Raw genomic sequence first — 10,462 nt, forward strand, 5'->3', positions numbered from 1 at the left:
ATAATAACGGTTTTCTCGAAGGTCTTCAATGTTTTTAATGTTTTCGATAGCAGACGAAACGAAAAGTAGCCTAGGCCTAGTAAGATTGACATGGCTGCGCCAACAGAAGAACCGAAAACGTACATTACTCTCAAGAGAAAACTTTCGCCTCAAAAGACTACATTTTCTCAGAGTGCGTTTCCTGTGGAAACTGGTGATGGTCAGAAACAGTCGTCCTTGTCGAGATCATCTGCAGAATATGATACGGTAGTTACAGGAGGAATGGGAAGTTCGCCCAAGAAACGACTGTTTGTAACGGTCGATGCTGATGGTAATCAAGTCCAAGTGGAGGTTCCCCACAACACTTTACCAGAAGGTGTAAATCCTGATGACGCCAGTTCTTACATAGTTCATGCTGAAGACATTAATCTTGACTTGTCTTCTTATTCCTATTCAGTGGTAGTTGATGGCATTGTTGAAGATGTGGAGTTGAATGACTGTCAATACCCTGAAGAGTCTGTGAAACTTGTGAAAGGAGACCTAAAACCTGTTGACATAGACAGTGAAAGTGATGATCATGATGCTGAAGACAGCAAGGAAGATTATATTCTTGCTGAGCCAGAGGATGCAGACCCACTTTTCAAGTCGCACTACAGGATGAGTCGCATTGTTGCATCTGTAAGTATTTTTTTACAAAGTGACTATTTCTCTGAATGCTCGGGAAAATTTAATTTGACCTCTATTTTACTCAAAACTGTTTCCGTTCTCGAGATTTTTTGGTTAGGGCCTATTTGCGAGAGTCCAATGTCATCTGTCTTTCATTGTGCCATTCCGCAGGGACTGGGGAGAAGCATTTTTTGCATCGATTTTTAGAAGTGTGAATATTCAGATACTTCATTTATGGTTGGGGCAACTTTCCCGGACTAGAATCTAGATCTAGAGTATAGATCTAGAAAATCTAGATCTAGACTCTATACTTCATTTGAAAATACCCTCAAAGGGTAGCCTACTGCGAGAAGGAAAAACTTTATCACAAAAAAGTCCCTGCGCACGCTGGCGCCTCCATTCGCCAATTATAACCAAAAAATGTTGAGAACTGATTAATCCGTTTGGAGAAATAGGCTAGAGTTCAAATTCAAGTTTATTTTCCAGAGCGTTCTGGGAAATAGGGCATTCATTGTGTTTACTAAACATGATTTTTTCCTTTTGACATTAGAAATAGATCTACAGTAGCCTATTGTATAACACGGATAGCTCAAATTCGTCGGGACCAGCCTCTGTAGTTCAAGGGATCCGTAGCCATAGTTCCAAGGGATACGTGAACAGTAGGCCCTATGTATGTGTCAGAGAATCAAGGAGCTACAAAGATTGGGTCGGAACAGAGATTTTACTGTGTGTGCGTGTATCTGGGGGATGTGGGGGGAGGGGGTACAAGAAGCGGTGCAGGCCTGAAACGTCAGTAGAGATGCAAACACGACACAGTTATTTTTTTCCAGGCTAAGATCAATATTGTATAAATACAGTCCACGCCGGCTTTGAGCACGGTCATCGGGAGAAAACTTTTAAGCGCAATTAATGCCGAAGCGTGCTTGAGTGCGAAAAGTAGACATAATCCAGAGATTTTCATGTAGAAAATTTCCCGTGCTATTTCCCTTTGTTTGTAAGTAGGCCTATAGCGGTCCCGCAAAAGTGTGCGCTGTTATTTTTACCCGCCATTGTAGTTTTTGTTTGCTTGTTTGTTTTTGTTTTGTGGTCGAACGGGAAATGAAAACTTAATTTAGACAGCCAGTCACGATACAGCACACTGGGTCTACACACTGCCTGTGCTTACCACTGCCCTCTGTGCCACATTCATACCACTGCCTTTATCCACCTCGCGCGTAATACACAATCAGGATTAATGGATAGCGAGGGTCAAAGGTGAAATCGCAGCCAGCCTCCCTTTTTCGTCTCCACGACTCTCTTCGTATTTTTTGTGTCTGTGTGTAGCTTTGCCCTAGGCTAGATCCAAAGTCCACGCGTGCGGCTGTGTGCATCTCTCTGCCTTCCTCTCCGTTCGTGTGAGTGTGTGTCTCCATGACCATCACTTGCGTTCTTTGTGTTTCTCTTAACACACTCCACTGCTGCGGTGTAGACTGTTCGAACTTCGATTGGTCGTCATGAAAGTACTGACTGTCTTGTAAAAGAAGCGTGCCTGAAGCCGAAGTTACCGTGCTTAAAGGCGTGTCATTTATACAGCAAAAATTCGGTAAGAGCCGTTTAGCGTGCTTGAATCCGAAACGTGCTTAAAGCCGGCATGGACTGTACTTAATGAAAAGCTGGTCTTGACATAGATGTAATAATAAATTGCGCGCTGGTCTTTGGAATTCAAGGTTGCGTACACACGGCGTCACTTTTCGCCCGATTTTGTTACTTTTAGTTAGCGTGACTCAGCAGCCCGCCGGAGCTCCCCGGCTCGGGGTCACGGGTTTAATGAGCCCTGAAGCGACTTTGCCGGTGTCGGTCAGGAAGTTCACATTTTTGACTATGTTTAAAACGATATATACTTCTTCCCCATCCCACATAGCAAACCATAACGCGGATGTACTAAAAGCTCAATGTCTTGAGATTTGTTCTGCGTTAGAATGGTTAATTTCTGTGCCTTAGTTTTTGTTCTAGACAAGTGTTTGTAGAGTACGCAAGTTGTGCTATTTTAGTTACAAACTTATGAATTGAATAAATAATTGTTAATTTTAAAAAGGCTCGACAGATCTCTCCAAAATCTGTGTTAAACTGACTACGAATATCATGTCTTTTACCATGAGAAATCTTAAATCTGCGCTAGTAGAGTCAACAGTTATAAGAGAAGAAAGATGCACATCTGCATTTTTTAACTAAAGACGATCAGCGTTAGCTCTTATTTCACTATTAAAACAAGAGAAAGTTACTCTGCGTTTGTTCATGAATCAATATCATGCTGTGTCTGTGGCAGGCTGCATACAACTAAAAAGATGTAATATAAGCGTTTTTAAAAACTACAAAACCGTGTAAATACATGGGTAGAGATAAACTTCTTGTATGGAATAAAAATAATGACAGCTAACACATTCATTCTTAGTTTTTGTGTCGGAAATATGCGCGGACACAATTATGAATGTAAAGAAATCAGTCACATTGTCAGTTATAGCGAATGGTCATAGAAACGAAAAATAAAGCTGGAAAAGTCTGGTGCTGATTCAGTGTCCCTAGAAAGCTAGAAATCATTCTTATAAGCCAATTACGAGACGTCATCCCTGTTATTCAGTCAACTTACAAAACCTAGACTTAGCGTTTTAAGAAAAGTAAGGAATTTCTGGAGTGTAACGGGTACTGTTCGTGTATTAGATCTACATTGAAGAAGTATTCTAGCACTAAAATCGATTTGTATTTTTCATAGAGAAACTTCATGGTAACTTTTATAGACTTTCGAGAAAATATGCGAATATTCAAGATTATATTAGACACATAAAGTTGTATTTGGAGGAATTACTTCTTAGCGAATTGTGTGCCCGATGGATAAAATTGCAAAATTACAGCTTTCTATTATATGCGCAGATACCATCTTTTCTGAGTATCTACACCAATGCTATGTCGTTCATGTTCCAAAAGTTCGAAAGATTTAGACGAGGCCTTTTTTTTATATTGATTTTTTTTCATTCATGCTAGTCCAAACAAAATTACAATTTAGCATTGCCGACTCCAGCGCGTCTAACGAAATAACCAGACAAGTTACAACGTCTGTTCTTTTTTGAGTCTCAAGAGCAGAAATGCATGCTTTGGGTGCACTAAATAAATGAGAATTACCATAAATACAAGAATATACCTTAAATTGTATGTTGAAAAGTACCAAAAATTAAGTCGGCCCAGACAGAGCGGCGACGGGGAGGTGACCCCGACGTGATAAGGCCCCCACGGCAACTAAAATTCCCCTGCCGGTGCGTCGTGTTGAAGGAATCTGCCCTTTTTCACAGTGTGTCCTTGGTAGAGTTCAGTGTATTTTCCTGGAATTTTCCCTGTATTTCTTCGGTATCAAAGAAATGAAAATGTCTCTCATTTATTTTGAAACCCACCTACTTTTGATTGAGGAAATATTACTTGCGCTGGTTTGCTATCGCAAACTCTCGGATTCAACTTAATTAAAGGCCAGGCTCGACGACTTCGTTAAATCCAAGTTCCACTATATTAATTTATATAGTAAAAATGATTAGTAGTTACAAGTTTTATTATAACATGTCTTCTTTCCTCTGCTGTTATTCGTGGACTCGTAAGTGCACATATTTTATATATATATAGACTTCACAATTTTACCTTTCAATACTTTGATTAAACTACAGTGGAATCCTGTTATAACGAGAGGGAGGGGACTGGTGTGAAGTGTACGTTATAGCAGGGTTCTCGTTATAAGGGATCCAGTAATAAATTCAAGGGAAATATAGTGAAGTAGGCCTAATCTATGAGTCTTTTGTTCTGTTTATTTCTTTTTGTTATCTCCCTTGATTTTGATTTGGTTCAACATGATCTCTGCCTCTAATTCTTATTTCATCAAAAATCAAATCAGGTTTCTTTCTCAAGCACTAGCGATGTTGACTAGCCCGCTGTGTTGTCCCCCACCCTACCACACCCTGTGGTGCGTTCCGTCTTCTTGGGCGTGAGAGGCGTAGTAGGCTTAGATAATCTAGACTAGGCTGCCCTATCTTGTGATGCGTTTTGCTTGTCTGCGCATGCCACACCCTCCCCACTCTTTCTCTCCAGCCTTCATTGTTGGCACACGTGGGCTCTTCCATTCTTTGTTTAGCTGGATCACCAACAACTTTCTCTACTGTCAAAGTTTTACATGTGAATAAATGGCCTATATGGGCTGTGCTCAGCAGTAGCAATATTCCGCTATAACCGTCTCACATGTTTGTCTGATTGCGCTATAGCAGTATTTTATTTACAAAGATAAAGAAGGGGAAAAAACAGGGTTTTAGAATAGTGTCTTTATAACAGGCTTCTCGTTATTTCAGGACTCGTTATAAATTGATTCCACTGTACTTCTAATGACTGTTTACTTAGTAGAAGACTAATTTTTTTTTTCAAACATTCTTTTGTTCCCCGTTTTATGTAGAAACATTTTAAAAACAGGTCGTGGTGTAGTGTAAAAATAAAGGTTAATTAAATTTGCCCTGTGTATTGAAAGATGTACAGACATGAATTCTATGGTTTAATCACAACAAATAGATTTGCCACCATATTTGCTCATGATAGAGATCATGTTCCCTGGAGTATTTCTCAGAGTGGGACATGACTTAATATATTCATGTAACGTCATGCAAACCAAAAGTACGGTATATAAAATCTTCATTCAAGAGAGCTCAGGTCAGGATTGAATAATAGAAAGGAAGCAACCATGGTTTGTAATATAGTGGACTCCACTCGTGTTGAACTCGCTTGAGTTGATCTTCGGTTAAGTTGATCTTTTTCTCGGGTCCCAGCACCTCTTCTTCTTTTTATACTTCGGATGAATTTATCTCTTTTTTTTCACTCCCCCCCCATGACTTCAACTCATCCATAGTCAACTCTATGTACATTGCCAATATAGCTCTCCTTTGAAATTAATTTTTTTAAATCAAAGGAGCTAGTACTTCTGCAGTTGTGAAGAAAGATGTCCAACATAGCAACTGTTGCGATGAATAAAGTCACAGAGATCTTCTTATTTGGGGCTATTATAATCATTATTTATGCTCTCTGATGATTGTGGGGGTTTTTTGTTTGACTGGTAACTGAATTTTATTTTTTATACTCACAGGAGCTGATGGACAAAGTGGGAGCTCATCCTAAGATGATTGGAAGGGTGCAGACTCTTGAGCAAAAGGTCTTAGCATCTCTCTTTCTCCTTGGCAATAAGACCAGCTACATCGTAGCCTCGGACAAATATCATATGTCTAAGGGATCGCTGTATCTGACTCTTAAGAATTTTTGCCAGGTGAGCTCTACTCGCAGATAAAATTATGTTCCATTCTTCCTTGAGGCACCCCATGTTAATCTGAGCAATCTACAAAACAAATGGTATAATTAATTGCGTACATGTTGCTGCTTTTAATTGTTTTCCTCATCACGAATTTGCAGAGTGCTTACTTTAACTTTAACACTTTGCCCCTGCGGGACGCGCGATCGGCGACGGTAAGAAGCCGTACCTTTTCCCCACGGGATGCTGATCAGCGACGGTGTGATGTATATATATATAGCATGTACCGCATCTGTTTCCTGGTCTATGGAGATAAGTGTTGCGCGCTCTGCTGCGTGGGTGGATAGTGTTAATGAATCACAAGAAAGATGATTAATTGAATATTTTTTAAAAGAACAATTCTTTTTTTTTGTATTATGAACCATCATACTGACATGGTATTTGTGGGTTTTCTTTTTTCTTTCTTTCTTTTTTTTTTCTTTTTTTTTTTTTTTTTTTTTTTTTTTTTTTTTTTTTTTTTTTTTTTTTTTTTTTTTTTTTTTTTTTTTTTGTTGGAAATAGTGCTTCCAATACAGTTTGAAGGACTTAGGTTGTGGGAGTCTTTATTTAGCTTTTGTTAGATATTATTTGTTTTATGATGTGCAGTTAATACAGTATTTCACTGATAGGGCGCACACAGAAGACTCGAAATCATGCATCTGTCGAACTGTGCCTTTGGTCCCCTTTTTTTTTCCTGCTTATTTTTCTTTGAAAGATTATATCCCTCGAACTACCGAGGCCGGTCCTGACAAATTAATTTGAGCTATCCATGTTATACTATTCTATGTAAGAACAGTCAAACACAGGTAACTCGAATTCGTCGGGGTTTGGAAATAGTGGTCGAGATTTCCGTAATTTGTCATGTCCATGAAAGCCCCAAATACAAAGGAAATAGAGAGAAAATCAAGGGAGGTAACGAAAAGAACATGAAAACAATCAATGTGGTTAACTCCCCTGATGATCGTGTTGATGGTGTGAAAGCAAGAAGATGCGAGAAAGTTTTGAAAGTGGAGAGCAGTAAATTTCACCTGTGCCCAGCCGACACCTATTTCGTTCCTTTCCTCTCATTTCAATGTCTTACAAAAAGTTACACCTCTTGCCATCTCTGCAACGCGCGCGTCCCACAGCATGATTGCACGCATGGCGAGCCAGTCATGCGGTGCGGTCAGCATCACTCCCCAACCCCCTTCCCTGCCCCCCCCCTTCTTCCAGCCTCTTGTGGTAAGACAAGGACCACGTTTTGGCTGTAACAATAATTAAATATAACAAAGAATCACCTATCCGCGGCCAGAGAGGCTTTAAAGCTGGGTCTTTTTTTGAGAATGCGAAGTGGATTTGTTTGAGTTCGAGCTTCGAGTGTTGCGTGTTCCGAGTGTACGGGAACTCCGTGAAATCAATACAAAGAAAACATGGGGACTAAAACGGGACCAAACGTTATGTTCGACATACCCGAGAATTCGGGATTTTCATGTTCGGGATTCGTGTACTCTACTGTAGTATTAGTATGGATTATTAATATTAGAATAGCGCATCGATTTGAATAGGTGAAAGAGATTTTTATAATGTTATGATTTTGATTTAATCATTGAATCTGGCCAGTGCATTTGGATAATATCGTTTAATATATGCGCACATACACTGCATACATCTGTGTCTTCGTTCCTGTGTGTATTCTTGTTTGTGTGAGTTTTAGTAAGATGAAGAGCAGAATCAGGGAGATGGGGGGGGAGGGGAGATTCTTAGTTTTATTTGCCACATAATAGAACTGTATGTAAAACATTGTGAATTTTTTTTTCATGAAATTAACTGCAATGGAGGGTTCACTGCAATGCAGTTTTATTTCCTTACAATCTTGCAAAGATGTATTGAAAATAATACACAAGTACAGATGAAATTCTGTGTTGTCTGCTAGAGGTAATCATGTTGGCTGCTTGAAATTCATCTCTTGTAGTTTTGTCTTTCACTTTCAGGTTCTGACGGAGATGAGAAGTGACTATATCAAATGGCCAACTGATCAAATTGGACTTCGTAAAATTGCTCTTGAATTCGACCAAGAGACGGGGATGCCAGGTGTTGTAGGAGCCGTTGACGGAATACACTTTCCCATCAAGCAAAAATCTCGCCTAGGCCATGCATACAGAAACAGCCAGGGCTATCTCAGTATCCATATGCAGGCGGTATGTGATGCAAACTTTATGTTCCTCGACGTCCACTGCGGCAATCCAGGGTCTGTGGATGACGAGACTGTGTACAGGTCGTGTGACCTGCGAGCCAAACTTTTGCACGACCCTCTCCCGGCCGATCTCCACCTTGTGGGGGATGCGGGATACCCACTGGAGCCGTTCATGCTCACTCCGTTCCCAGGTGATGTCCGTCGCCTCACTCGACAGCAGAAGGAATTCAACGACCGGCACACGAACGCTGTGCTGGCCGTGAAAATTTCCCTACAGCTCCTCCAAGGTCGTTTTCAGCGCCTCAAGTTCCTGGACATGGAGCGGGAGTCTGACATTCCGGTGACCATTGTGGCCTGCTGCGTTCTTCACTGCTTCCTGTTGCAGGAGGAGAACGATGAGGAAGAAGAGGAGTTTCTAGATTTGTCCGAAATTGACCCGACTCCAGATATCAACAAATCAGAGAAGGAGTTGAGAGCCTTGTGCAATCATTATCAACCGGAGGCAGCTAGTAAAAGAGATGTTCTAGCTAACCTTATAACTCCTGTTTAGCAGAGATAGGGCTGAGAGCTATATATGATATACAAGTAATCAAACCCCCTTTCTTCAAACTTACTTGAAGTAGTCTATTAAACTAAAGTAAGCTGGCATCAGGTAGTAATTCTATATTGGATCGTTTGAACTCTGACCATCTGAACCCTAGAAAATGCCTCAAACTTTGGATTCTGCAGTCAAGACATGTTTTAAATCAAACTCTAAAAGAGAAAGACTCATTTGTAATATATAATATAAAAAAACAAAAGAGAAGGAAACTCTTATTAATTATACTAAAAATGAACGATAAATGCAGTTTTATAATGGGCAAACTCCTGCTCACTTTACCTGTTTTTCCAGTGTATCAAACTAACTTTCTTTCGAAGAGAGGCAGTGGCTACAGTGTGCTCACTAGAGCTGGCTTTTTTCTAGCTTTGTATAACCAGTTCCTGTACGTCATGTCAGCTAAAACATTAGTGTTTATAATACTGTCCCCGTCGTTTTATGCAAGAAAAATTCAGAAATTATGCAAACTGAGCCAAAAAATGTGAAATTATGCGATTCTCTTAATTTTAACAAAGAATGATAAAGGAAAATAATCATCAATTATGCAAACAATGATCAAATTTTGCTAAATTATGCAGGGTGCATAAAACCATGGGGACAGATTATATATTTTTGTAACCGACTGCACACATCTCAAAGCTGTTTTCCTGTATCATCTTTTGGAGAATGCTATAGGAGATGTAGGTCCCATTGAGAAGGCTTTTCTGAGACAAGCACTGACCAGGGAGAGACAGGTCTGCTCTGTGATCATGCCCAATATATCTTTGGTTGTTGTTTTTTTCTGTTGGGGAGATTGTCGGAATTGATGATTAAATATGGATTAATGATTAAATATGGATTAAAACATGTCTACGTTAAACATTTTTAACAAAACTGATGCAGAGCTATCGCAAGTGATGTCATTACTTCTTGAGGTGGTCGTTTGAATTGTTGTGCCCGCCCTCCAATGTTGGCATTGCAGTTTTTGACGATAAGTTATTTTTATAAGTGAACATGCAGTCGTTTCCAGCGTCTTATGGCAGCTTTCTTTCCTGTCAACAGTACCTCTATACATGATACGATGTCTTAGTGGCACAGGTGATGTGAATCTCCCCTACTACTCATGTTTAGTCAAGTTAATCAAAAAAGGAAATGCTGCTGTAGAAATTGTAGATATAATGTGGACATGTTGTTTGTGCTTTATGGGTCAAGAGGTCAAGTGCAACAGTTCCCGCAATCCTGACTTCAGGAATAATAGTATTATAATCACAAACATATCTCTCTGTATGATTTTACGTCAGCATTCCCACCGATGTGAGAAAGTTAAATTGTTATCTCCGTCTTTCTGCTGGGGTTCTATTTCAGATTCGGCAGGGAAGAAGCTGCCCACCCCCCTTAAAATGATCTCAATGGTGTTAATGGAGCACGTGAAACATGTACAATAACAAATGTGAGGCAGCCTGGTGAAATGAGGGGCTCGTCAAAATACAGAAATCGGAGAAACAGGCTTTTTTTCCCCCCAGTTTGGAAATGTTGATCGAATTTTTATTTTTTGGCTCCACCTCTTTAATGTCCATATAAAAACACGTTTCTGTGTGAATTTTACTTACTCTAAATCTAAAACATTGATTAAATGCACAAAATTTGTCATTTTTCTTTTTTCAGCTATTGGAGTTACTAAACTTTGGTGGCCATTTTCTCACTGATTTCACGACTGAAACCCGCTAAA

At 39.8% G+C, this 10,462-nt stretch overlaps 1 protein-coding gene across 1 annotated transcript; it reads left to right on the forward strand.

Moving 5' to 3' along the window:
• The first annotated feature begins 30 nt into the window (after positions 1–30).
• LOC101852876 (putative nuclease HARBI1) lies at positions 31–9,249 on the forward strand. Its single transcript, XM_005107320.3, has 3 exons — positions 31–657; positions 5,786–5,962; positions 7,954–9,249. The coding sequence occupies exons 1-3, from the start codon at positions 91–93 to the stop codon at positions 8,704–8,706; spliced, it is 1,497 nt and encodes a 498-aa protein (XP_005107377.1). The 5' UTR covers positions 31–90; the 3' UTR covers positions 8,707–9,249.
• The last annotated feature ends 1,213 nt before the right edge of the window (positions 9,250–10,462 follow it).

Source organism: Aplysia californica, unplaced genomic scaffold (genome assembly GCF_000002075.1).
Source record: "Aplysia californica isolate F4 #8 unplaced genomic scaffold, AplCal3.0 scaffold00592, whole genome shotgun sequence".
NCBI classification, from domain to species: Eukaryota; Metazoa; Mollusca; class Gastropoda; order Aplysiida; family Aplysiidae; genus Aplysia; species Aplysia californica.

Bases quoted from the DNA above. Each gene is read 5' to 3' on its own strand.
- LOC101852876 (XM_005107320.3), top strand. From the start codon at position 91: ATGGCTGCGCCAACAGAAGAACCGAAAACGTACATTACTCTCAAGAGA. The intron at 658-5,785 runs GTAAGTATTTTT...TTATACTCACAG, and splicing joins TGAGTCGCATTGTTGCATCT to GAGCTGATGGACAAAGTGGG. The intron at 5,963-7,953 runs GTGAGCTCTACT...TTTCACTTTCAG, and splicing joins CTCTTAAGAATTTTTGCCAG to GTTCTGACGGAGATGAGAAG.